At 42.0% G+C, this 27458-nt stretch overlaps 1 protein-coding gene across 6 annotated transcripts in view; it reads right to left on the bottom strand.

Annotated features, from left to right (window-relative positions):
• The window catches only part of POGZ (pogo transposable element derived with ZNF domain), a 58511-nt gene that overhangs the window by 9403 nt on the left and 21650 nt on the right, over positions 1-27458 (bottom strand). For 4 of the 6 annotated variants that reach the window (XM_030937225.1, XM_030937228.1, XM_030937226.1 and 1 more), the window contains 9 exons: positions 21230-21405; positions 20169-20277; positions 18385-18675; positions 18085-18303; positions 14293-14399; positions 13282-13619; positions 12730-12884; positions 725-825; positions 47-193 (listed from right to left, as the gene is read on the bottom strand). In XM_030937225.1, the coding sequence (XP_030793085.1) occupies positions 47-193; positions 725-825; positions 12730-12884; positions 13282-13619; positions 14293-14399; positions 18085-18303; positions 18385-18675; positions 20169-20277; positions 21230-21405 (1643 nt within the window). The remainder of the gene's footprint in view (positions 1-46; positions 194-724; positions 826-12729; positions 12885-13281; positions 13620-14292; positions 14400-18084; positions 18304-18384; positions 18676-20168; positions 20278-21229; positions 21406-27458) is intronic. The other 2 variants (XM_030937227.1, XM_030937229.1) reach the window with 1 other exon arrangement.

Genomic DNA, 27458 nt, shown 5'->3' with positions numbered 1-27458 from the left:
TAAAAAAAAAATAAAGAGAATATGGGAATTGCTTGGTGCCTAGTACCTGGTGCCTCATGTAATGCTGTTGGAATGCATTGCCATTTTTGAAGACCTTCAGGCAATAAGGGCAGAGCAGATGCCGGGTATCCTCATGGATCATCCGAAAATGCACGTCTACCTCAGAGTAGAGTGAGGAGCGATATTGACACACCTGAGTCACATAAGAGGGAAAATAAGGCTAAGAATGAAGTGAACAACTGAGAGGCCTTAAAAAAAAAAAAAAAAGGTAGCAACAAAAACTTTTAAATAAAAAAAAAAGTTTTCCCAAATGCATAGAAATCGAATTATTTTTCTGACTTTGTAATGCTGGGCTATGTCTGTGATAGATTTAGCTATTACTTTAAAAACAGGAAGGGACAGGAAAGTCTAAGAACAATCCATGTTCTATAACTAAGAAAAATAAAGCCTTTTCTGTGAATTTCCAAAGGGCACGTTCAGGAGACAGACACTCCCTTAGAATATGCACATGTTCCCTGGCTAGTCTACTTGTGGACATGTTCTTTTATGTTTTTCTCCTGCATGGAAACCCTGAAGATAAACTGTGTTTACTATTTCTTCTATACCTACTCGGAGTTCCTAAACTGAGTGTATGCAGTAGGTATTCAGCAATATTCATTAGTAGATTCTTTGTGTTCTGCCTGAGAGCAAAACTGCTAAAACTCCCTGGAGAAAAAGGCAATACCTGGCAAACATAAGGCATCTCTCCAGGCTTATGAGTATCCTTCATATGCTGGAGAAATAGTGGCTCACTTTCAAACGCCCACTCACAGATCTTGCACTTGGCTGTAAGAAGAAAAGTAATCAATAAATCCACTTGAGAATAAGACGAAAGTCCTGCTGACTCACAATCTTTATTTTCTCTGACTCCTTTATTTTCATTTTCAACAATCAGTAAATCACAGGTCGCTTCTGTTCTTTCTTTAAATGGCTCCACCTTAACATTTGTGTTGCTGATAATCTTATGTATGTAGCTCAGACTTCTTACCAAAGCTTCGTTCTAGATCTTATCTATAAGACATTTTAAATTGGTTATTCTATCATCAACTCTAACCTAATTCAGCATCCTTCTGGCTTACCAGTGTTTCCCTTTTTCCTTTCCTCATTTCTTCCTGAGCTCAAAATTTAGGCACTATCTCAGACTCCAAACCCTGTATTCTGTCACCATTATTTCAAACTGCATGTAGGAGCTGTCACTTCTCTATTCTTATAGGCAAAAACTTGGTACTGGCTCATATGATTTCCCACTGCTAATCCGCTGGCCTCCAACACTTCCTACTCTCTTTGAAATTGTCCATTTTGTCAAGCTTATGAGAAAAAATTTTGACAAAGTTTTATGACACAAATTAACAATTTTGTCAACTTATGAGACAATTTTTGGTAATTTCATGTTGGCCAGGCTGGTCTCGAACTCCTGATCTCAGGTGATCGACCTGTCTCAGCCTCCCAAAGTCCTGGGATTACAGGTGTGAGCCACTGTGCTTGGCAACCCCCCGCCCTTTTTTTTTAAGAGACAGAATCTCACTCTGTTGCCCAGGCTGGAGCATGATCACAGCTCACCGCAGCCTCCTGAGTAGCTAGGACTATCCTTTGAGCTCAACCGAGCCTCCCGTTTCAGCCTCCCAAGTAGCTAGGACTACACTGGTGCACCACCATGTCCAACTAATTAAAACATTTTTTTTTGTAGGTACAGGGTCTTGCCATGTTGCCCAGGCTGGTCTGAAACTCCTGGCCTCAAGCAATCCTCTGTCAATCCACTTTAGCTTCCCAAAGTGCTAGAATTACAGGTGTGAGCCAGTGTACCAGTCAATTTTGGTAAGATTTTTAATTGCTACATATTTTGAATTATATAGTATAGCAAAAAGACATTATTTACATTTTTCTCACTTTAATTGGAATTAGTTTCAAGTTTTTGCAAATAAAAAAACTGGAAGCTTAAAACCTTGGGCATTTACTGGACAATGTCTAACCTCCCCCCATCGGCTCCCTACACCCCAGCCAAAGAAATATGAAAAGAGTTGAAATCTTTTTTTTTTTTTTTTTTAACTACCTAGAACCCTGGATTTTTGTTTTTGTTTTGAGACAGAGTCTCGTTCTGTCTCCCAAGCTAGACTGTAGTGGTTCAATCATGGCTCACTGCAACCCTGACCTCCCAAGCTCAAGCAATCCTCCCATCTCAGCCTCCCACAAGTGCCAGAATTACAGGTATGAGCCACTGTGCCTAGCCAAGTAATTTTTTAAAGTAAAACAAACAAATAAACAAAAGCCAGGGGTTCTTAATCTGGGGTCTATGGAACAGGCCTCTAGGAACCCAGGTATTCTCTGAAATTATTTGCAAAACACTAAAATGTAGATTTTTTTAGGAAGAGGATTCACACATTTCATATTTTTTCTCAAAGGGGTCTGCAACTCCACTTAGAAACACCGTATAGAGGTACATTAGGTGCTATGAGGACATGGATAAATAAGAAATTCTGCATAAAGGAATGAGGGAAAGCTATAATAACATAAAAAGCTGAATTGTCAAAGAAGAATGGGGCTCAGCCACCCAGAAGAGAGGACCAAGAGAAAAGCAGGAGGAAAGGCAAGTAGGTATGAAAGTTAACCACATGTTTGGGAAACAGTTAACTAGCAACATGACAATATTATCTCTTTTCCACCCACCCCGATTTGTTTACCTCTTTCAGTTTTTTTTTCTTTTCTAGAACACCTTTAAGCAATCTTTTGTCCAGGCCTTTCTTACTCTGTTTTCCCTGGGCAATCTCATTCAATCTTTCTCCTATAATCTATTTATCAGCTCTATTTTCACAGCTGTCATGCAACATCAATAATAAAAAATACTTATTAAGCAATTTCTAACGTACAAGCATCATGTTAAGATTTACATGGTTGGCTGGGCGCGGTGGCTCATGCCTGTAATCCCAACACTTTGGGGGACCGAGACAGGTGGATCACCTGAAGTTGGGAGTTCAAGACTAGCCTGACCAACATGGAGAAACTCCGTCTCTACTAAAAATACAAAATTAGCCGGGAATGGTAACGCATGCCTATAGTCCCAGCTACTTGGGAGGCTGAGGCAAGAAAATTGCCTGAACCCGGTAGGCAGAGGCTGCAGTGAGCCAAGAGGGTACCACTGCACTCCAGCTTGAGCAACAAGAGCAAAACTCCCTCAAAAAAAAAAAGAAAAAAAAAAGATTTACACGTGTTATCTCAAGAAAACTAATGAGGTAGGAACTCAAATATAAGTGGATTTAAGAGATCTCTGGTAACCTTTGACACATCAGTTCTACAGGGGAAGGCGCTAATACAGAAAAAGATTCAAGAGGGAGAATGAATTGATTCTCCATAGAGGCTATCCTAACACTGTCCCTCTGAGCACCATCACACTCATTCCCTCCTTAACACCTAACACAGTCTCCTACTTTGAGGAATTAGGCATGAATAACTATAACTTCTGCTGCTTGTTTTGCAAACTATGGAAGGATAGATCTCTTATATCTTCCTAAGGCTCATCCAACCCCATCATGCCACGTATTCCAAGATTTTTTCAATTTGTTTTCCCTGTCTTGAATCTTCCCCACCCCCGACAGTTTCCGACTCCCAAACATGGTTAAGCTCCCTAAAGCATCCTTCCCTCAATCCTATTTCTTCCTCAGTCTATTTTTTCTCCTTTCCACTAATGCAAGATTTTTTGAAAGATTAGAATAACCTACATCTGTTACCTTTAATGAGATGCTCAGGAGGTGGAGGTAACGATGCCAGGAGGAAAAATGTTAGAATATTTGAAGAAATGGGCGTGGTGGCTCACACCTGTAATCCCAGCACTTTGGGAGGCTGAGGCGGGTGGATCATGAGGTCGGGAGATTAAGACCATTCTACCCTGGCTAACATGGTGAAACCCCATCTGTACTAAAAATGCAAAAAAATTAGCCGGGAGTGGTGGCGGGCGCCTGTAGTCCCAGCTACTCGGGAGGCTGAAGGCAGGAGAATGGTGTGAACCCAGGAGGCGGAGTTTGCAGTGAGCTGAGATCACGCCACTGAACTCCAGCCTAGGCAAAAGATCAAGACTCCGTCTCAAAAAAAAAAAAAAAAAAAAAAAATTAAAAAAAAAAAAAAAGAATATTTGAAGAAATGTACCTTAAAATAGCCACTATGGGTCGGGCGCGGTGGCTCAAGCCTGTAATCCCAGCACTTTGGGAGGCTGAGACGGGCGGATCACGAGGTCAGGAGATCGAGACCATCCTGGCTAACACGGTGAAACCCCGTCTCTACTAAAACACACACACACACACACACACAAAAACTAGCCGGGCGAGGTGGTGGGCGCCTGTAGCCCCAGCTACTCAGGAGGCTGAGGCAGGAGAATGGCGTAAACCCGGGAGGCGGAGCTTGCCGTGAGCTGAGATCTGGCCACTGCACTCCAGCCTGGGCAACAGAGCAAGACTCCGTCTCAAAAAAAAAAAAAAAAAAAAAAAGATAGCCACTATGGAAAACAGGAATAATAACTAATAGTCTTAACCATTTTTTAGTCCCAAATCTGAGAGTAACAAAAGCTATGCAGCTTCTCTCCTGAAAAATGCACACACACAGGAAAGGTTTCCATGTAATTTCAAGAGGGGTTCACAGGACACCTTACCACCAAGCAGGTTAATATTTCTGTATTAGACATAAATATTAAAAGACTATGAATCAGGGCCGGGTGCAATGGCTCACACCTGTAATCTGAGCACTTTGGGAGGCAGAAGCGGGTGAATCATCTGAAGTCAGGAGTTCAAGACCAGCCTGGCCAACATGGTGAAACCCTATTTCTACTAAAAATACAAAAATTAGCCAGGTGTGGTGGTGCACGCCTGTAATCCCAGCTACTTGGGAGGCTGAGGCAGCAGAATTGCTTGAACCTGGGAGGCGGAGGTTGCAGTGAGCTGAGATCACGCCACTGCACCCCAGCCTGGGTGACAAGAGCGAAATTCCATCTAAAAAAAAAAAAAAAGAAAAGAAAAGAAAAGAAAAGAAAACTATGAATCAGACAGAGTGTGGAGGCTCACACCTGTAATCCCAGCACTCTGGGAGGCCAAAGCAGGTGGATCACTTGAGGCTAGGAGTTCAAGACCAGCCTGGCCAACATGGTGAAATTCAGTCTCTACTAAAAATACAAAAATTATCTGGGTGGGATGTCGTACGCCTGTAGTCCCAGCTACTTGGAAGGATGAGGCAGGAGAATTGCCCGAACCCAGGAGGTGGAAGTTGCAGTCAGCTGTGATTGCATCACTGCATTCCAGCCTGGGTGACAGAGTGAGACTCAGTCTCAAAAAAAAAAAAAAAAAAAAGACTATGAATCAGCATTATGCAAACTTATGAAAAGAACCCTCGGGCCATACAAGCTCCTTCAAGTCATTGCACTGCTCTGAAACAAGTGTGAATAAAAATGTAACGCTATTTTTTTTTTTTTTTTTTTTTTTTTTTTGAGATAGGATCTCACTCTATCAACCATGCTGGAGAGCAGTGGTGTGACCATATCTCACTGCAGGCTCAAATTGCTGGGCTCAAACGATCCTCCCACCTCAGCTTCCTGAGCAGCTGGGGCTACAGGCACATGCCACCGCACCTGGCTAATTAAAAACAAACAAACAAACAGAGATAGAGATAGGGTCTCACTATGTTCCCCAGGCTGTTCTCAAACTCCTGGGCTCAAGCAATCCTCATGCGTTGGCCTCCCAAAGTGCTAGGATTAGTGGCATGAGTCACCATGCCTTGGCCTGTAATGTTATTAAGATGATACTGTTATCACAATTAAATATAATGATCCACTGATATTCTGGAGACAACTCAGAAAATTTTAAAATAAACTAGGTATTGAATGATATTAAGGATTTCTAATTAATTCTGTTAGATTTTTTTTTTTTTTCGAGATGGAGTCTTGCTCTCTCACCAGGGTGGAGTGCAATGGTGGGATCTCAGCTCACTGCAACCTCCATCTCCCGGGTTCAAGTAATTCTCCTGCCTAAGCCTCCCAAGTAGCTGGGATTATAGGCGTGTACCACCACACCCAGCTAACTTTTTGTATTTTAGTAGAGACGGGGTTTCACCACGTTATCTGGGATAGTCTCAAACTCCTGACCTCATGATCCACCCACCTCGGCCTCCCAAAGTGCTGGGATTTACAGGCGTGTGGCACTGTAATTCAAGCGATTCTCCTGCCTCAGCCTCCCAAGTAGCTGGGATTACAAGTCCGCACAACCATGCCTGACTAATTTTTTGTATTTTTAGTAGAGACAGGGTTTCACCACATTGGCCAGGCTGGTCTTGAACTCCTGACCTTAGGTGATCCGCCCGCCTCAGTCTCCAAACGTGCTGGGATTACAGGCGTGAGCCACTGCGCCCGGCCTATTAGATCTTAACAAAGGTACTATGGCCAAATACCAAAAAAAAAAAAAGCTTTATTTTTTAGAGCTACACATTAAAATATTTAGGGGAAAAATATCATGATGTCTACAATTAATAAACAATTCAGAAAATAAAAGGGAAAAAATCCCCCAAAATATTAGCATGTAAAAATTAGCTATTTTTTGAAAAGGTATCTGCACTCCCATGTTTATTGCTGCACAGTACACAATAGACAAAATATGGAAACAATGTAAGTGCCCATCGACAGATGAATGAATAAAGATGATTTGGTGGCTCTGCACAGTGGCTCATGAGGTCAGGAGTTTGAGACCAGCCTGAACAACACGGTGAAACCCCATCTCTACTAAAAAAATACAAAAAAATTAGCCGGGCGTGGTGGCACGTGCCTGTAATCCCAGTTACTTGGGAGGCCGAGGCAGAAGAATCTCTTTAACCCGGGAGGCGGAGGTTGTGGTGAGCCAAGATTGCGCCACCGACCTTCAGCCTGGGCAACACAGCAAGACTCCTTCTCAAAAAAAAAAAAAAAAAAGATGTGGTATATATACTCAGTGGAATATTATAGACATAAGAAAGAATGAAATTCTGTCATGCAGCAACACGGTTAGAACTGGAGATCATTAATGTTAAGTGAAGTAAGCCAAGCACAAAAAGACAAATATCACATGTTCCCACTCATATGTGGGAGATAAAAGAAAGTAGATCTCATGAAGAGAGAGCAGAATGGTGGTTACCAGAGGCTGGGAAGAGCAGGGGAGTAGGGAGTTGAAGAGAAGCTGACCAATGGGTACAAATACATGGTCTGAAAGAAGAAATAAGACTTAGGGCTAGACAGATCAGTAGGATGACTACAGTTTACAATAACCTGTTGTACATTTCAAAATAGCTAGAAGAGAATAATTTGAATGTTTCCAGCATAAAGAAACACATATTTAGAATGATGAATATTCCAAGTACATTGATTTAATTTTTACAGATTATATGAATGTATTAGATTATCACATGCATCCCTAAGCCATGTACATGTATTATGAATCAATTTTTTTTTTTTTAAAGCTACTTTTGGGCTGGGCACGGTGGCTCATGCCTGTAATCCCAGCACTTTGGGAGGCTGAGGCGGGTGGATCACAAGGTCAGGAGTTTGAGACCAGCCTGGCCAACATGGTGAAACTCTGTCTCTACAAAAAATACAAAATCCCAGCACTTTGGGAGGCCGACGCAGGTATATTATTTAAGTCCAGGAGTTTGAGACCAGCCTGAACAACATGGCGAAACCCCATTTCTGCTAAAAATAAACAACAACAAAAAAATTAACTGAGCATGGTGTCACATGCATGTAATCCTAGAAACTTGGAAGACTGAGGCACAATAATTGCTTGAATCTGGAAGGTGCAGGTTACAGCGAGCCAAGATCACACCATTGCACTCCAGCCTAGGTGACAGAGCGACTGTCTCAAAAAACAAAAGACAAACAAAAACCAAAAAGGCCAGGCTAGGTGGCTCACGCCAGTAATGACAGCTTTGAGAGGCCGAGATGGGTGGATTGCTCGAGCTCAATAATTTGAGACCAGCCTGGGCAGCATGACAAAACTCCCATCTCTACAACCCCCCTCACCTCCCCCCAAAAAAACCCCAAAATTAGCTGGGCATGGTGGCATGTGCCTGTAGTACCAGCTATTGAGGAGGCTGAGTTGTGAGGATCATCTTAGCCTGGGAAGTGGAGGTTGCAGTGAGCCAAGACTGTGCCACTGCACTCCAGCTTGGCTAACAGAGTGAGACCCTGTTTCAAAAAACAAACAAACAAAAAACTACTTTCATGCCAGATCTGTCAAGGGTGCAAAAAAGGAAGTGACAAAAGACTGCAAGAATAAAATTGATATTACTAAGGAAAGGTGATTTTGGTAAGTATAAAATTTTGTCCTAAGAGACTCAAAAATTAAGTCAGGGAAACCAAGAGAAAAAAGATCAATGAGGGTTTACATTGTTTCTTTTCCATAAGGAAAAGCTTATCTTCCCTCTGTGGAATTTTATTATTTGTGGAATTTTGGAGTAACAAAACCCACCCACCATATTATGCGTAAAAATGAGTTAGGTACCCAGCCTGGGTAACACAGCAAGACCCTGTCTCTACCTCCAAGAAAAGGAATAAATTAGCTGGATGTGGGGGCGTACGTCTACAGTCCCAGCTACTAAGGAGGCTGAGGTGGGAGGACTGCTTGAGCCCAGGGGTTTGAGGCTGCAGTGAGCTATGATTGCATCACTGCACCCCAGCCTGGGTGGCAGAGCAAGACCCTGTTGTCTCAAAAAACTGGTGTTTTCACTGAGAGGTATGGATGAGTTACTCTGGCTTCACACAACTGACAGTGAAGAATCTTGAGTCCTATTCTAGACCAAGCTGGCTATCCTGGCACTACACTGCAGTGTCACCATTGATTCTTTTTTTTGAGATAGAGTCTTGCTCTGTTATCCAAGGTGGAGTGCAGTGGCATGATCATGGCTCACTCTAGCCTTGACCTACTGGGTTCAAGCAATCCTCCCACCTCTACCTCCTGAGTAGCTAGGACCATAGGCATGTGCCACCACACCCAGCTAATTTTTTTTTTTTGGAGAGCCGGGGTTTCTCCATGCTGCCCAGGCTGGTTTTGAACTCCTAAGCTCAATCTGCCTGCCTCAGCCTCTCAAAGTGCTGAGATTACAGGCGTGAACCACTGCACCTGGCCCGGTTGATTCTTTTTTTTTTTTTTAAGTTTAGTATTTTTTTTATTTTTATTTTTCATTTAATTTTAATTTTTTTTTTTTGAGATGGAGTCTCGCTATGTCGCCCAGGCTGGAGTGCAGTGGCGCCATCTCGGCTCACTACAAGCTCCGCCTCCCGGGTTCACGCCATTCTCCTGCCTCAGCCTCCCGAGTAGCTGGGACTACAGGCGCCCGCCACCATGCCCGGCTAATTTTTTGTATTTTTTTTCAGTAGAGATGGGGTTTCACTGTGTTAGCCAGGATGGTCTCGATCTCCTGACCTTCTGATCCACCCGCCTCGGGCTCCCAAAGTGCTGGGATTACAGGCGTGAGCCACCGTTCATTTTATTTTTTGAGACGGAGTCTCGCTGTGTCGCCCAGGCTGGAGTGCAGTGGCGTGATCTCGGCTCACTGCAAGCTCTGCCTTCTGGGTTCACGCCATTCTCCTGCCTCAGCCTCCTGAGTAGCTGGGACTACAGGCACCCGCTACCACGCCCGGCTTTTTTGTATTTTTAGAAGAGATGGGGTTTCACTCTGTTAGTCAGGATAGTCTCGATCTCCTGACCTTGTGATTCGCCCGCCTCGGCCTCCCAAAGTGCTGGGATTACAGGCGTGAGCCACCACGCCTGGCCCGGTTGATTCTAATATACATTCTACTCCCAAATGATTAGTCCAAAGTTCCACTGTCTAATATGGTGGCACCAGCAACATGTATCTAGTGAACACTTAACATGTGGTAAGCTCGAATCCAATTTAGATTTGTATTTCAAAAAATCTGTTTTTTAATGGAGGAAAAAAGAATGACAAATATCTCATTAATTTTAAATTTTGAGTTCATGTTGAAATATTTTTAATATACTGAATAAAATATGCCGTTAAAATTAATTTTGCCTATTTTTTAAAACTTTACAGTAGACCCCCTTTGCCAATGGGAAATATATGTTCCAAGACCTCCAGTGCATACACGAAACCTCAGATAGTACTGAACCCCATACATACCATGTTTTTTCATATATATATATATACACACACACACACCTATGATAAAGTTTAATTTATAAATTAGGCAAAAAGATTAACAATAAAAAATTATATATAAAAGGACAATTATAACAATACACTGTAATAAAAGTTATGTAAACGCAGTCTCTCTCAATAATCTTACTGTACTGCACTCACCTAGTTTTGGACTGTGATTGAGACTAACTAAAATTGAGGATAAGGGAGCACTACTGTATTTAAAGTGAAAAAAATTAAAATTACCCATGAAGCTTGCATATTTCTACTGCCTAGTGTTAGTGTAACCCATTAATGTCAATTCCATTTCCCTTGCCAATAAATAGTCAGTCAAAGAGATATAGACGGAAAGCAATTCTCACTCATACGAAAACAGATTCAAGAAAGAAAGATGGGAAGATAAGGTCTCTTCTTTGTCTAACAATTTTTTGTCTGGACATAGTGCCTGACACTTACACAGTCACCCTGCTATGAGCCAGAGACAAGAGAATTATTGAAAAAGAGCAGGGCAGTCAAGTTCTAGGCTGAAGCATCCATTTCTGTATCTCTCAGTTAAATGATATAAAAGATATTCTTATTGTTTTATTTTGTTTTGAGATAGAGACTCGCTCTGTCATCCAGGATGGAGTGCAGTGGTGTAATCTCAGCTCACTGTAACCTCCACCTCCTGGGATCAAGTGATTCTCATGCCTCAGCCTCCTGAGTAGTTGGGATTACCGGCGTGCACCACCACACCCAGTGAATTTTTGTATTTTTAGTAGAGATGGGCTTTTGCCATGTTGGCCAGGCTGGTCTCCCCTGGCCTCAACTGATCCACCCACCTAATCCTCCCAAAGTGCTGGGATTACAGGTGTGAGCCACCACACCCAGTCCTTGTTCTTTAATTCATTTTTAGTTAAGGATTTTCATTTGCAGCAAATGCTTCCAGATAATATGCATATGTCTTTTATGCTTTTGATCATGCTGTTTTCAATCACCTAAAAGCTTTTCTTACTACTTTCCATCCGTCTAAACCTTTCTTAAATTTAAGCACAACTTTCTCGGAAACCTAGCCACAAGGATTTTTTTCCCTTCTCTGAACTATTTCACCTATCAGTGATAAAAATGTCTGTTTATAATATGCTATCTTGTTCTCACATTTTCCTATATTTACATAATTTTTGTCTTTACAAAAAAACTGGAAATCCCGTAAAGGACATCAGAAGTATTCTCAACACTGGGCTTAAATCCTCACAATGTCTTCTTAGTAGAGGTGTATTTAGAGGTGTGTGCTCATAAGCAAGTGACTTAATTTCTTTGAGCTTATGTTCAGCTTACATCTATCTATAAAATGTACAGTGTAGAAAACATTCCAGCTCAACTTGTATTTCATTGAAAGCACTGTCTTAATGATAAAGTACTTAATAATATTAATCTTTATTTTTTGGAAGATGGAATTTTGCTCTTGTTGCCCAGACTGGAGTGCAATGGCATGATCTCAGCTCACTGCAACCTCTGCCTCCCGGGTTCAAGCGATTCTCCTGCCTCAGCCTCCCGAGTAGCTGGGATTACAGAAGCGCCCACCACAATGCCCGGCTAATTTTTGTATTTTTAGTAGAGATGGCGTTTCGCCATGTTGGCCAGGCTGGTCTCAAATTCCTGACCTCAGGTGATCTGCCCACCTCAGCCTACCGAAGTGTTGGGATTACAGGCATTAGCCACCGTGCCCGGATATATTATCTTTTTTTTTTTTTTTTTTTGAGATGGAGTCTTGCTCAGTCGCCCAGGCTGGAGTGCAGTGGCACGATCTCAGCTCACTGCAAGCTCCGCCTCCCGGGTTCATGCCATTCTCCTGCCTCAGCCTCCCAAGTAGCTGGGACTAACAGGTGCCCGCTGCCATGACCGGCTAATTTTTTGCATTTTTAGTAGAGACAGGGTTTCACCGTGTTCGTCAGGATGGTCTCGATCTCCTGACCTCGTTATCTGCCTGCCTCGGCCTCCCAAAGTGCTGGGATTACAGGCGTGAGCCACCACGCCCGGCCCATATTATCTTTTATCCTACTTAATTTCTTTGAGCTTATGTCCAGCCTACATCTATAAAATGTACAGTGTAGAAAACACTCCAGCTCATCTTATATTTCATTGAAAGCAATGTCTTCATGATAAAGTACTTCATAATATTATCTTCTATCCTACATAAAACCTATCAGGGTATTAACTAAAGTGGATGAGCAAATAGATGACTGTTCCTTCTATAAAGAGACCTAAGAAATAAATTCATTATGTTTGTTTTTCTATAGTGGTTCTGAATCAAGGCCCCTAATAATTCAGGATCTAAGACTGAACTCAATCCATGCTTGAACAAAATAAAAGTCAGGCTTGTAAAAAAAAAAAAAAAACAAGGTGAATGAAGTAAAGAACTGGCTACAAATATGAAAAGTACTTCCTCTACACTGTTACCCACATGTAAATAAATATAATGGGCTCCCCCCAGCGCCATTCAATGAGTGAACGGCAAGGTATATTCCCCTAGAGTTTAAGAGTTTCCAAACTTACTAGTAGATTCATAGGGACTATGAACATTTTCCAAGTGGCACTGAAGCTGGAAGGGAGTGGAAAACTGGCGGTAACAGTGCTGGCAGATAGTGTGACCATCTACCTCACCGTTCTGCTGATCGAGTTCTACGTGGTGTTTCATATGGTTCATGAATCTGTAATAAAGCACAAAGAGAAAGTACAGAAAACATAAAAAATCAGTAGCCTTTTAGAAATACAATGGTAAAATCACAGAACAAACATTATCTACTCCCCTCCATTCCCCAAACTTCCTGTTTGGGATATCCTTTTCTGAGCCCAGAAAGATAGTGAGTTCTTGAAACTAAGAGAGTTCTGTGAAAGGAGATGTACTGGTTTCCTTTACTCGATCCAGTGACCTTTTGTTTAATACCACAATATCTCCTTCTATAGTCCTAGTTACTGATTCAAAGATAACCCCAGCAAGATTGCATAGTAGTTAGGTCCATTCTCCAAAGAGAAAGACTTAAAATATATAAGAAAATGTAAGTCTTCTCTTGTCCAAGGTAACCTCCAAGGCTCTTCAACACTTACCGAATATTGTTTTTTAGCCTTTTGGTACAATGTGGGCATCGGAAAGATGTGGCGACCTTAGGGAAATTTGTGAGCTGGGCTACTTTGCCACCATCCCGTCCATAGTAGAAGTCATCTACAAGCATAATGAGTTTGGTCTGGACGGCATCACCCACGTTCTCATTTGGCTCTGGTACTTTGGTAGGTGGTGACAGAGCAGGAATAGGTGTAGAAGAGGGTGTGGAAGCAACAGGAGCTGTTTTCTCAGGGGATGGGGGCTTTGCTGCTGATGGGACACTGGGTTCTGAATCCAGGGACTTTCCTTTCTTCTGGTATTCAACCATTTCTGGGCAACAGTACTATAAAGAAAGACATCTGATCATTCTGGTTATCCTGGGGGCTAGAATGTGCTAACTCCTTAACTTCACTACCATTCCTTGTTAACGGTTTGGTTTCAGGTATTCTCATTCAGCTTTCACCCTTCAGTCTTTCAGTGTTTCCAAGTTTCACTCCTTTTCTAGAGTATATCCACAGCCATATGCCACCCAAACACCATACTTTGTACTTCTCCCTCCTGCCTGTCTTAGGTCCCTTAATCATTAGTATAACTCGGCTCTGAGCTCCCTGGCAAAAAACATTTTCCAACCTTTTTATCTGGACTAATACCAAAAAATGAAAAGCTAAAAAAATGGAAGTAAGAGCTCCCAATTCATCCAATGATACAATTAACAGAAAATGAACTGAGGCCAATATGGTTTGAGTCCTTATTACCTATAAACCTGTTCTTCTGTGTGGTTTCAAAATCTACTATGCTAAGAAAGTAAGATCACATATGTTCTGATCTATTTGAGGGTCTTTAAATGTATCCCATCACATTCCAAAGTACACAGCTCTTTTAAAAACAGACCAAGAGAAACAATAACCCTTTAAAAAGCTTCAGTCATTTTAGAGCCCCTGCTTCACAAGCTTCCAATATTAATGAAGGTAAATGGCAGAAGCCACTTAAGCTGGATCACAGGTGATATCACTTACACACATGTGACCTCTCAAAGCTTCAGTAACACGAAATTGAGCATTACACCGTGGACATATTTTCCGTCCACCATCCTGGAGGTCAAATACTGGGATGGAAGAGGTCACTGAAAAAAGTAAGAAGAATTGATAAGATTAATACAATGACAGTGGAAAAAGATTACTAACCTTTTGGGAAAAGGTCAAACACTCCCTGAGAAATATATAAAAAGATAAGCAAGCATGAGAGATCACTATGGTTTTTTGTTTGTTTGTTTTTTTGAGACAGGGTCTCTCAGTCTGTTGCCCAGGCTGGAGTGCAGTGGCACGACCACAGCTCACTGCAGCCTTGACCTCCCTGGGCTCAAGATCACTATGTTTGAGGCACGTTCCTTTTACTGTTCTAACTCTAGGCCAGGGGTCAGCAAACCACAGCTCGCAGATCAAATCCAGCCCAGCTGCCAGTTTCTGTTTGGCCCATAACCTAAGAATAATTTGTATGTGATTTTTTTTTTTTTTTTTTTTTTTGAGACGGAGTCTTGCTCTGTCGCCCAGGCTGGAGTGCAGTGGCCGGATCTCAGCTCACTGCAAGCTCCGCCTCCCGGGTTCACGCTATTCTCCTGACTCAGCCTCCGGAGTAGCTGGGACTACAGGCACCCGCCACCTCGCCTGGCTAGTTTTTTTTTTTTTTTGTATTTTTTAGTAGAGACGGGGTTTCACCGTGTTAGCCAGGATGGTCTCGATCTCCTGACCTCGTGATCCGCCCGTCTTGGCCTCCCAAAGTGCTGGGATTACAGGCTTGAGCCACCACGTCCGGCCTGTATGTGATTTTTTTGTTAAGGTTTTTGTTTTTGTTTTTTCAATCTTGCAGAACTGAAGTTATATCCAATAAAAAACTCTCCCCTCGCCTCCAACCCGGCAACCACCATTCAACTTTGTCTCTATGAATTTGACTACTCCAGGTACCTCAAGTAAGTGGAATCATATAGTAATTGTCCTTTTGTGACTAGCCTATTTCACTTTAGCATAATGTCCTCAAGGTTCAACCATGTTGCAGCACTGTTGTAGCAGAATTTCCTTTCTTAAGCCTGAATAATATACCATTGTATGTGAATACCACATTTTATTTATGCCTTTATCAGTTGATGGACCTCTGTGTTGCTTTCACCTTTCAGCTATTGTGAATAATGTTGCAATGAGCATAGGTGTACAAATACCTGTTCTAAACCCTGCTTTCAATTCTTTTGGGTATAGAACCAGAAGTGGAATTCCTGGAGCATACAATTCTATCATTTTTAACTTTTTGAGGAACCATCACACTGTTTCCAAAGTGGCTGTATCATTTTATATTTCCACCAACAGTGCGTAAGGGTTCTGCTTTCTCCACATCCTCAACAATATTTGTTATTTTCCGCTTCTTTGCTAGTAGCCATCCTAATGGGGGTGAGAGGGTACCTCATTGTGGTTTTGATTTGCATTTCCGTAATGATTAATAACGCTGAGCACCTTTTCATGAGCTTATTGGCTATAACTTTCTTTGGAGAAAGGTCTGTTCAGTCCTTTGCCTACCTTTTTTTTTTTTGAGATGGGATCTTGCTCTGTCGCCCAGGCTGCAGTGCAGTGGCACGATCTCGCTCACCACAACCTCTGCTTTCCAGGTTCAAGCAATTCTCCCATTTTAGCCTCCTGAGTAGCTGGGAATACAGGCACACAACACTGTGCCTGGCTAATTTTTGTATTTTTAGTAGAGACAGGGTTTCACCATATTGGTCAGGCTGGTCTTGAACTCCTGACCTCGTGATCCACTTGCCTTGGCCTCTCAAAGTGCTGGGATTACAGGCATAAACCACTGCACCCAGCCAATCCTTTGCCTATTTTTTTTTGTTTTTTTTTTTTTTGTGAGACGGAGTCTCGCTCTCACCCAGGCTGGAGTGCAGTGGAGCCATCTCGGCTCACTGCAAGCTCCGCCTCCTGGGTTCATGCCATTCTCCTGCCTCAGCCTCCTGAGTAGCTGGGACCACAGGCACCTGCCACCGCACCCGGCTAATTTTTTGTATTTTTAGTAGAGATGGGGTTTCACCGGGATGGTCTCGATCTCCTGACCTCGTGATCTGCCCACCTAGGCCTCCCAAAGTGCTAGGATTACAGGCGTGAGCCACGGCGCCCGGCCTCCTTTGCCTATTTTTAAAAAAGGTTGTTTGGGAATTTTTTTGATGTTGAACTATAGGAATTCTCTATATATTCTGGATGTCAACCCCTTATTAGAGACATAATTCGCAAATATTTTCTCCCATTCTGTGGCTTCCCTTTTCACTGTGTTGATAATGTCCTTTGATGCACAAAAGTTTTAAATTTTGATATAATTTAATTTACCTATTTTTTTCTTTTCTTGCCTATGCTTTTGGTGTCATATCCAAGAAATAGTAATCATTGTCAAATCCAGTATCATGAAGCTTTTTGTCCTATGATTTTTCTAAGAGTCTTATAGTTTTAGTTCATTTAGGACTTTGATCCATTTTGAGTTAATTTTTGTATTTAGAGTAAGGTAAGGTTCAACTTCATTTTTTTTGGACACGGATATCTAGTTTTCCCAACACCATTTTTTTTTTTTTTGAGACGGAGTCTCGCTCTGTCGCCCAGGCTGGAGTGCAGTGGCCGGATCTCAGCTCACCGCAAGCTCCGCCTCCCGGGTTTACGCCATTTTCCTGCCTCAGCCTCCCGAGTAGCTGGGACTACAGGCACCAGCCACCTCGCCCGGCTAGCTTTTTGTATTTTTTAGTAGAGACGGGGTTTCACCATGTTAGCCAGGATGGTCTCGAACTCCTGACCTCGTGATCCGCCCGTCTCGGCCTCCCAAAGTGCTGGGATTACAGGCTTGAGCTACCACGCCCGGCCAGCCAACACCATTTTTTAAAGGTTTTTACCTTTTTTTGAGATAGGGTCTCGTTCTGTTGCAGTGGCATGACCACGGCTCACTGCAGGCTCAACCTTCTGGGTTCAAGCCATCCTCTCACCTCAGACTCCTGAGTAGCGAGGACTGCAGACATACACCACCACACCTGGCTAATTTTTTTTTTTTTTTTTTTGGTAGAGAAGGGATCTCACCATGTTGCCCAGGCTGGTCTCAAACTCCTAGGCTCAAGTGATCCTCCCACCTTGGCCTCCCATAATGCTGGGATTAGATGTGAGCCACTGCATCTTGCGGTTTTTATTTTTAAAAGGTTGAAATAAAAGAATAAAATTTTTCGACACATGAAAATTTTATGAAACTTAAATTTCAGTCCATAAATAGTTTTTAGTGGAGCACAGCCATGCTCATTCGTTTATGTACCTGTGGCTGCTTCCACACAACAGCACAGCTAATAGCTGCAACAGAGGCTATGTATCGTGCACAAAGCCTACAAATTTACTACTAGACCCTTTACAGAAAACATTTGCTGACCCCTGCTCTAGACCATCGAAAACCCTCATGCTCATATTCTCAACCTGAAGATCTCTCTACCAAATCCCATCTTTAAAACCTTGTTTAGAAATCCATCTCTTCCATGAAGTTATCTTTCATTATCTCACCAATCTCTTGATCAATCAATTTTACTAATCTCCAAAGCACAATTACACACAGAATTTCTTGGAGCTGATTCAGTTACACGTTTTATAAGTGACTTTCTCCTTACTAAAGTTTCTATAAGAACAAACTACAGCAGCTATATTTTATTTTATTTCTGTATTTCTGAGTATAGAGCTCTGATACAACGAACGCTTTAGTAATGTTTTTGAATGACTGGCTGCTCAGGGTCTTTCAGGTTATTGTACCTTTCATTGATGACTCAGGTCCGCTGGTTCTTTGAGAGCCATGAGCAGAGCTGTTGTTGGACACCACCACTGGCCCAGCACTCTGGCCCAGGGAAGGGATTGTGTTAAGGGTATTCACCAATTTGGCCACTTCATTGCTATTTTCACCTGTAACGCCAGGTCGCTTCACAGTGACAAAGCTGGCAATGCTCACTGCAGGTGGAGAGGGGAAGGAGGGAGCTACGGTGACCAAGTGATAATCATCTGTTCTCCACCCTCCATCCCATCCTAGCTCTGCCATCTCCTCTTCCCAAGCCTTACCTAGCTTGGGATTCGTGGTCTGGTTTGACTGGCCAGGAGACTGAACAGCTAGTTGCCCCAGTGAGGTTGGCTGTGTGGCAGTGGGAGTGGTGGAAGTGCTGGGAGTGGACTTGGTCTGCTGGGACTGGGACTGTGGGACGGTGCTTCGAATGGTAAGAGTGGCCGGGATGACGGTGGTGAAGGTGTTGGTGGTGGGCCTCACAGGCATTGTGGAGCCTGGCCTCACAGGGGTCATCTGGGAGAACACTTGTGGAACTCCAACTGTCGGCTTAACAAACTGGGTACCTGGGGCTTTAAAAGAGAGATAAAGTACCAGATCTTGGTCAGTGAGCTCACCTATAACACATTCTCCCTGCCTTTACTGGAAAGATTATTTCCCCAAACTGATGGATGATCATCAGAGGTTTCCAAGAGTAGTATAGATTCTAAAGACTAAGAAAGCACAAGGTGTCCACGTTGACAAAATAAATTAGCCTGGGTAGCCTAAAAACATTTAGTTAAGACTCCCATCTACTCCTCCTAAAACACCTTACTACACTGCCTTTTTAATTCTAAGAATACAATTAGCAGCTTGACCTTGGTACTGGAAGAAAAGAGTGGGAGGCAATATGGGTGTATATAGGCCAAATGGCAAACCTGGTCCTGAAAAAAGAAATCAGTCTTTCTCAGAATACTAAAGGAGTCTTCCGTCCTTTCCTATCAACTCAGAAGACAGACTATGTCATTCTACTAGGATGTCCCAAAGGAGAATGTCTACTGGCTCAACTGCAGACGATTCCACTGAGAAAAATAAAGAAATACCAGGGTAAGCTGGTCAGACTGAGGGCTAAAAACCCCTGTGGGCTATGAGAACAAAAAACAAAACCTTAGGAAGACAAGCTACAGAGGTACCCTTACAAATAGCTAAATTAAGATACTCTTTTTTGGTCTGAATTGTAGTAAACTTATACATGCTAAATAGAGCAATGGAAAATTCTAAGATTTTAAAAAATTATCCTTCTCAGAATCTTTTTTTTTTTTTTTTTTTTTGAGATGTAGTCTCGCTCTGTCACCCAGGCTGGAGTGCAGTGGCCGGATCTCAGCTCACTGCAAGCTCCGCCCCACGGGTTTACGCCATTCTCCGGCCTCAGCCTCCCGAGTAGCTGGGACTACAGGTGCCGCCACCTCGCTCGGCTAGTTTTTTGTATTTTTAGTAGAGACGGGGTTTCACCGTGTTAGCCAGGATGGTCTCGATCTCCTGACCACGTGATCTGCCCATCTTGGCCTCTCAAAGTGCTGGGATTACAGGCTTGAGCCACCACGCCCGGCCTTCTCAGAATCTTAAAAAACAAAAAAACTATCTAGCAGAATCTTAAAAAAACAACAAAAAAACTATCTAGTCATTGACAGTATTTATCCATAAAGGGAATGGTCATTTGTTTATATCTAAAATCCATGCTATAAAATTAAAACAAAGTTTATAATCCCACCGTGCAAATGAGGAGATGTGTAAGGAGTGAATTTGTGAGTTTGCATTAATAACATTTCTCCAGGATAACAAACTTAATAGCTGACTAAATACCACTTACAGAAAAACAACTGTAAACTCTGTTTTACTACTTCATGAAGGGTGGTAAAAAGCTAAACAGACCACCCTGGCCAGATTTTTAAAAATTGGGCTTAAATCATTAAGATTTTTATATTTTCTTTAAATATACTTACTAAATGACTTAGGATATGTAGAACAACAAAAACAAATCTTCTGGATGCCGGTTTACTCCAAATGGATAGACATTTTTCCTTACCTGGAACTAGTGTAATTGGTCTAACTGTTTGGCCTTGCTGTACGTTCAGCACAATCCCAACCTGATTCATTGCATTTTGTACAGGCCGGACATTCCTTACAGGAAATCCCTGTATTAAAAAGCAAAATGATCTTTAACATGGAGACCAACTAACACTAACAAACATTGCAGTATGACCTATATCCAAAAAAATTCCCATACTCTTACTTAATGGTTCTCTCTCTAGAATTACAGCTTTTAAATGACTGAGATGGAAAAGTTTAGGAAATTCTGGCAAACTTTTGAGTAACAAAATATCAAAACTAGAGAACAAGCTTTGGTACACATGAGCAAAAATAAAAACCTATTCCCTGACTTAAGACAGCATCGGTTTAAAAAAACCTCATCAACACATTGGCTCCCTAAAGTGCTAAATGAAGAGAAGTGGGGGTGGGGGAGGGGAAGAGCAATGTTCACCAGAGTGATTCAACATACAAACAATCCTAAGAAATTGTTCCCAAAGTCTACTTCAAAGGCCACCAAACCTTTGGCAAATTCATAAGAATTTACAACTCAGGAGGCCACAGGCAAAGAGAAGCATTTGCCTTTAGAATCAGGCTTTCAGAATTAGGCTTTCAACTTCAATTCAACACATTATATATCAAATAAGTCATCTTCCTTGTCTCCCAAAGGTCTCCATGAACTCCACCAATTACATATATACATCTCCAAAAGTTAACTAACTCATCCCATGGGAAGAGGAGCAGTCCAAGCAAAGGGTGAAAAGCCTCAAGAGCCAAGCATTAAGGCTTCCTAATCCAAGCTTTCCCACTAATTTCTGCCTAGACTTTAATCAAATCACTTAATAAACTTCTAAGGGGTTTAAAGAAGATATTACCCAGCCATGCTATCTATGCTGGGCTTTCCACAGTCAACATCAAATTGCAGAACAGTAAATGAGAAAGCCAGGTCAAGAAACAAGACTTAGAACCACTTCTAATGATGCCAAAGACCCTAAGTCAGAGCTTTCAGAGGTTCACAGTCTTTCCTCTAGCAACCTCGGAATTCAGAGTCCTACTCACCTGCGTAGTGATAAATATTGGTTGTGAGGCCACAGGGGAACTAGTCACATGATTGGCATTCTGCATGACCTGAACAGGCCTCAATACTGGTTGAGTAACCATTGTGCCCAGACCTGGGGCTGGATTCTGGGTCAGGATGAGTGGCTGTCCACCTTGCTGGACCAAAGGATTGCCAGCTAAAGGGTAAAGGAAGAAAAAAAAAAGGAATGTTAGAAACAATGTTAAACCCACTTTATTTTATTTTATCTGATTTACTTTATTTTATTTTATCTGATACAGGGTCTCACTCTGTCACCCAGGCTGGAGCGCAGTGGCACAGTCATGGCTCACTGCAGCCTCAACTTCCTGGGCTCAGGCGATTCTTCCACTTCAGCCTCCCAAGTACAAATCCGTATTTTATTAGAAACAGAAATGGTGTCCTATATGCCAAAATATTCAAGACTGCCACTCATCTCAGGTTTAATGTGACCAAACTCACCAAAAAATTAAGCTTCACCCAAATCTACAACTAACAGAAAAACAGACAGGTAGGGGAGGTTCACTAACACTTTACCCATATGTCTTAACTGGGGATGAAAGACACATTTAGAGTTCTATGTGGCTAGTATCCTGACTCTCATGATTTAAGTGACCACATGTAATCTCCTCCACCAAATCAGCAGAATAAAATATGTTGTCTTTTTTCCATATTTTAACTAGGTAAAGCCTATTTTATTAGAATATAATTTGTTAGCTAATCCCCCTTAATTTTTTAAAAACAATATTCATCAACAAACATTAATTCAGCAAGTACACAGAATCTAAAGAACGGTTTCTCTTCCTAGTGAGTTAAATCCGAGAAATGCAAAATTCTTTAAGCAACCACTGGGAACCCAGAGACTGACAGGCTACCTACTGTAGCCTTTCTCTTTATGTCATCAGGGCTGATAAACAGAAGACCTGGACAAAAACTAACCCACACCAAGTAAAAATGACATGATTTCAGAAGATAATGATTGATTCATGAATAAATATTAATAAACTGGGCTATTTATTATTGAAATATCTTAAATTCCTTTCATTTGTGAGACAATTTTATAAATATTTTTAAGTCCCCTATTGCATGACATTTGGTGAAAAAGCCAATACTAAGTTTCCTGATTTACAAAGAATACTCAAAACCAGATAGAAAATTTCAGAGCGCCAATATACCTAAGCTGAAGAGTCAAGCAGCCCAGGCATGGTGGCTCACGCCTGTAATCTCAGCACTTTGGGAGGCCAAGGCAGGCAATCACTTGAGGCCAGGAGCTCAAGACCAGCCTGGCCAACATGGCAAAACTCCGTCTCTACTAAAAATACAAAAATTAGCCAGGCATGGTGGCGCATACCTGTAATTCCATCTACTTGGGGAGCTGAGGCAGGAGAACTGCTTGAACCAGGGAGGTGGAGGTTGCAGTGAGCCAACATAGTGCCACTGCACTCCAGCCTGGGCGACAGAGCAAGGCTCTGTTTCAAAACAACAACAACAACAAGAAGAAACAAAAAACCAAACAGTCAAGCAAAATATGGCCCCAACTTTTTACCCAAAATCACCAGAATGGGATGGGCCCCTCTGAAATGTATGTTCCACCTGGCAGGTTATATCACCACAGTTAACCACAAAGCTAGACCACCAAAGGAATAGCCATGTAGGTGGCTACTAATGGGCCAACAGTGGCTTATCTCATACTCTCTCAGAAACTGAGAGCTCTTCAGTAGACTAGACCCTCAGTTACTGAGCCAGAAGACTAGTGATTGTAGAGGCAGATAGATAAATAAAACAGAAAATTCCAGCAAGTTCTATCTATGTTAAACTATACTGGCAAGTTATCGATGGTGGGTTTTTAATTTTTTTAAATGTTTTATTATGGAGAAGTCAAAACATACATAAAAAGAGAACACTACAGTGAACCCTGACGTAACCACCACCCTGCTTCAATAATTATCAAGTCTTATTTCTTGATAAGAAATAAGACTTGATATGGCAAGTCTTATTTCTTCTATACCTTCTACATACTTAATAGTTCCCATATCACTTTAAAACAAGTTCTAGATCGTATCATCTATAAGTATTTCAAAATGTACCTCCTACATAAGAACTTCAAAAAAAGATAAAATACCAGCATAACTCCTGAACATTATAATAATTATTCAATATCAAATACCCAGTCAAAATTCAAATTTACTTGTTTGTATTTTTTAAAGAATTTGTCTGGCCGGGCGCGGTGGCTCAAGCCTGTAATCCCAGCACTTTGGGAGGCCGAGACGGGCGGATCACGAGGTCAGGAGATCGAGACCATCCTGGCGAACACGGTGAAACCCCGTCTCTACTAAAAAATATAAAAAAACTAGCCGGGCGAGGTGGCGGGCGTCTGTAGTCCCAGCTACTTGGGAGGCTGAGGCGGGAGAATGGCGTAAACCCGGGAGGCGGAGCTTGCAGTGAGCTGAGATCTGGCCACTGCACTCCAGCCTGGGCGACAGAGCGAGACTCTGCCTCAAAAAAAAAAAAAAAAAAAAAAAAAAAAAAAAAAAAAAAAAAAAAAAAAAAAAAGAATTTGTCTGAATCCAGTTACAAAATGTTTGCGAAGTGCAATTGATGAACATAAGTCAAGCCTTTTAATCTATAGGTTCCCCAACAATCTCTTTCTATCCTTTTGAAATTTATGGTTGAAAAATATTGACTAAGCAAAAGTCTGTATTTTCTAGTCATTATTTTAACTGCTAGGACAAAAGAAAATAAATTATCTCTTATTTATCCTAATTCTAAAAATTCTTAAGGTAATTACTAGCTCAACATCCCAATTAAATACAAGAAGGGAAAGATGGAGGCTTTTTTCATTTCTGTGAAATCAGTCAGCATTAGCAAGTCTCTTAAAGACAGACGAGGTTTCTATGAAACCTGTAAATACCATTATAAAGAATTTTAACAGCATTTTCTGCAAATATTTTATCTCATATCAGAGTCAAGTTTAAATTTTGGTGGATTGTTAGAATTTTTCCAAAAAGGCCGGGCAAGGTGGCTCACGCCTGTAATCCCAGCACTTTGGGAGGATGAGGTGGGTGGATCACCTGAGGTCGGGAGTTTGAGACCAGCCTGACCAACACGGAGAAACCCTGTCTCTACTAAAAATAACAAAATTAGCCAGGAGTAGTGGCGCATGCCTGTAATCCCAGCTACTCGGGAGGCTGAGGCAGGAGAATTGCTTGAACCCAGGAGGCAGAGGTTGCGTTGAGCCGAGATTGCGTCACTGCACTCCAGTCTGAGCAATAAGAGCGAAACTCCATCTCAAAAAAAAAAAAAAAAACAGAATTTTTCCAAAAACATGGTACAACGAAAAAGTGGTTTTCTAAGACCAGATCAGATTCACAATGCAACGGAAAGCAAAAGCCAGTCTATGGAAAGTCACACTGGGTAAATTATACTTATTTAGAAGCATTTTAATGATTTCTGCAATCTTATTAAATCTCTGCTCAAAGGAATTCCGCCAATTCAAGTGTCTTACGAGGTTCTATTTCCAGAGGATGAAACAGGCTATCAGAATTCTGGTGCTTAAAAAAAAAAAAAAAAAGCCTTTAAAAGGATTATCCAGCCTAGAGCAGTGGTATGTACCTGTAGTCCCAGCTATTTGAGAGACTGAAGCAGGTGGAACACTTGAGCCCAGGAGTTTTGAGTCCGGCCTGGACAACACAGTGAGACTCCCATCTCAAAAACAAAACAAGGCCAGGCGTGGTGGCTCACGCCTACAACATCAGCACTTCGGGAGGCCGAGGCAGGCGGATCACTTGAGGTCAAGAGTTTGAGACCAGCCTGGCCATCAAAGTGAAACCCCATCTCTACTAAAAATACAAAAGTTAGTTAGGTATGGTGGCACATGCCTGTAATCCCAGCTACTTGAGTGACTGAGGCACGACAATTGCTTGAACCTAGGTGGTTGAGGCTTCAGTGAGCCAAGATTGTGCCACTGCACTCCAGTCTGGGCAACAGTGTGAGTGTCAGTCTCAAAAATAAAAAATGAAAAATAGCCAGGCATGGTGGTGTACACCTGTAGTCCCAGCTACTTGGGGGGCCGAGGTGGGAGGATTGTTTGAGTCTGGGAGGTGGAAGGTGCAATGAGCCAGCCATGTTCGTGCCACTACTGCACTCTAGCCTGGGCGACAAAGTGAGACCCTATTTCGAACAAAACAAAGAAAACCTAACAAACAAATGAAACAAAACAATCCACCTCGCTGACAATGAATTCCAAGAGTTTTGTACTTCAGACGTCATATGGTATCAAGCACATTATTTTTTGAGACAGAGTCTCACTCTGTCACCAGGCTGGAGTGCAGTGGCGCGATCTCGGCTCACTGCAACCTCCGCCTCCCGGGTTCAAACGATTTCCCTGCCTCAGCCTCCTGAGTAGCTGGGACTACAGGCCCAGCTAATTTTTTGTATTTTAGTAGAGATGGGGTTTCACCATGTTGGCCAGGATGGTCTCGATCTCCTGACCTTGTGATCTGCCCACCTTGCACATTATTAATTAAAAAAAAAAAAAAAAAAAATCAAAGAATTATGCAACTAACTTTCTCCCTCTAAGTTTGCTCTCTCTTGATTTCCTTCATTTCTTTTCTTTTCTTCACAAGGAGTTTTGCTCTGTCACCCAGGCTGGAATGGCGTGATCTCGGCTCCCTGCAACCTCTGCCTCCCAGGTTCAAACGATTCTCCTGCCTCAGCGTCCCTAATAGCTGGGATTTCAGGCATGTGCCACCACACCTGGCTAATTTTGTATGTCTAGCTTCTTTCTCAGCATTATGTTTTCAAGGTTCATCTATGTTATAGAATGTATCAGTATTTCATTCCTTTTTATGGGTCAATAATATTCCATTGTGTACATATACTACATTTTGTTTATCCATTAATTGATGGACACAGGTTGTTTTTACTTTTAGCTATAACAAATGATACTGCTATGAACATTAGTGCACAAGTTTTTATGTGAACATATGTTTTCCATTCTCTTGGGTATTCAGGTACGAGTAGAACTGCTGGGTCATATGGTAACTCTATGTTTAACTTTTCGAGGGCCAAGTGAGGTGGCTTATGTCTGTAATCTTAGCACTTTGGGAGGCCAAGACAGGCAGATTACTTGAGGTCAGGAGTTTGAGACCAGCCTGGCCAACATGGTGACATACTGTCTCTGCCAAAAATACAAAAGTTAGCCGGGTGTGGTGGCAGGCACCTGTAGTCCCAGCTACTCTGGAGACTGAGGCATGAGAATCGTTTCAACTTGGGAGGCAGAGGCTGCAGTGAGCTGAGATCGCGCCACTGTACTCCAGCCTGGGTAATAAAGCAGGCTGGTGTGCAGACTCCGTCTCAAAAAAAAAAAATAATACATGCCACAAACACCTTCCAGTTTGTGGTTTGTCTTCTCAGGGTTTTTTTTTTTTTTTTTAAATCACATCTTTAATGTAGTTCTATTTATCAATTTTACCCTTTATGGTTAGCTCTGTTTTTGTATTTGGTTTAAGAAATCTTTCCCTCTTCTGAGATCACCTATTTTTTATTTTAAATTTCTAAACTTTCTAAAGCACACTAAGTGAAACAATACTGAATTGTTTAAAAGTTATTCTCATTTGCTGGCTGGGAGCAGTGTCTCACGCCTGTAATCCCAAAACTTTGGGAAGCCATGGTGGGTGGATCACTTGAGGTCAGGAAATTAGAGACAAGCCTAGCCAACATAGTGAAACCCTGTCTCTACTAAAAATACAGAAATTAGACGAGCATGGTGGCGCATGCCTGTAATCCCAGCTACTAGGGTGGGTGAGGCATGAGAATCGCTTGAACCTGGGAGACGGAGGTTGCAGTGAGTCGAGATTGTGCCACTGTACTCCAGCCTGGGTGATGGAGTGAGACTCTGTCTCAAAAAAACAAATGTTATTCTTATTTGTTATGTTACTAATGTAGTAAAGCAGATAATATACCAATACAATTAAACTGAAGGCTTAAAGGGAAACTGGGTTGTAAGAGGCAATATTTCTCATTCGCTTTATTCTGAAGCCATATCCTTAAAGTTGGATTAGCATTTCAAGAGTTCCTAGGCTGGGCGCGGTGGCTCACGCCTGTAATCCCAGCACTTTGGAAGGCCGAGGTGGGCAAATTACCTGAGGTCAGGAGTTCGAGACCAGCCTGGTCAACCCTGTGAAACCCCATCTCTACTAAAAACACAAAAAA

This window comes from Rhinopithecus roxellana, chromosome 8 (assembly GCF_007565055.1).
Source record: "Rhinopithecus roxellana isolate Shanxi Qingling chromosome 8, ASM756505v1, whole genome shotgun sequence".
NCBI classification, from domain to species: Eukaryota; Metazoa; Chordata; class Mammalia; order Primates; family Cercopithecidae; genus Rhinopithecus; species Rhinopithecus roxellana.
Note: the sequence above shows the minus strand (reverse complement) of the source record. Positions and strands in the feature narration are given on the sequence as shown.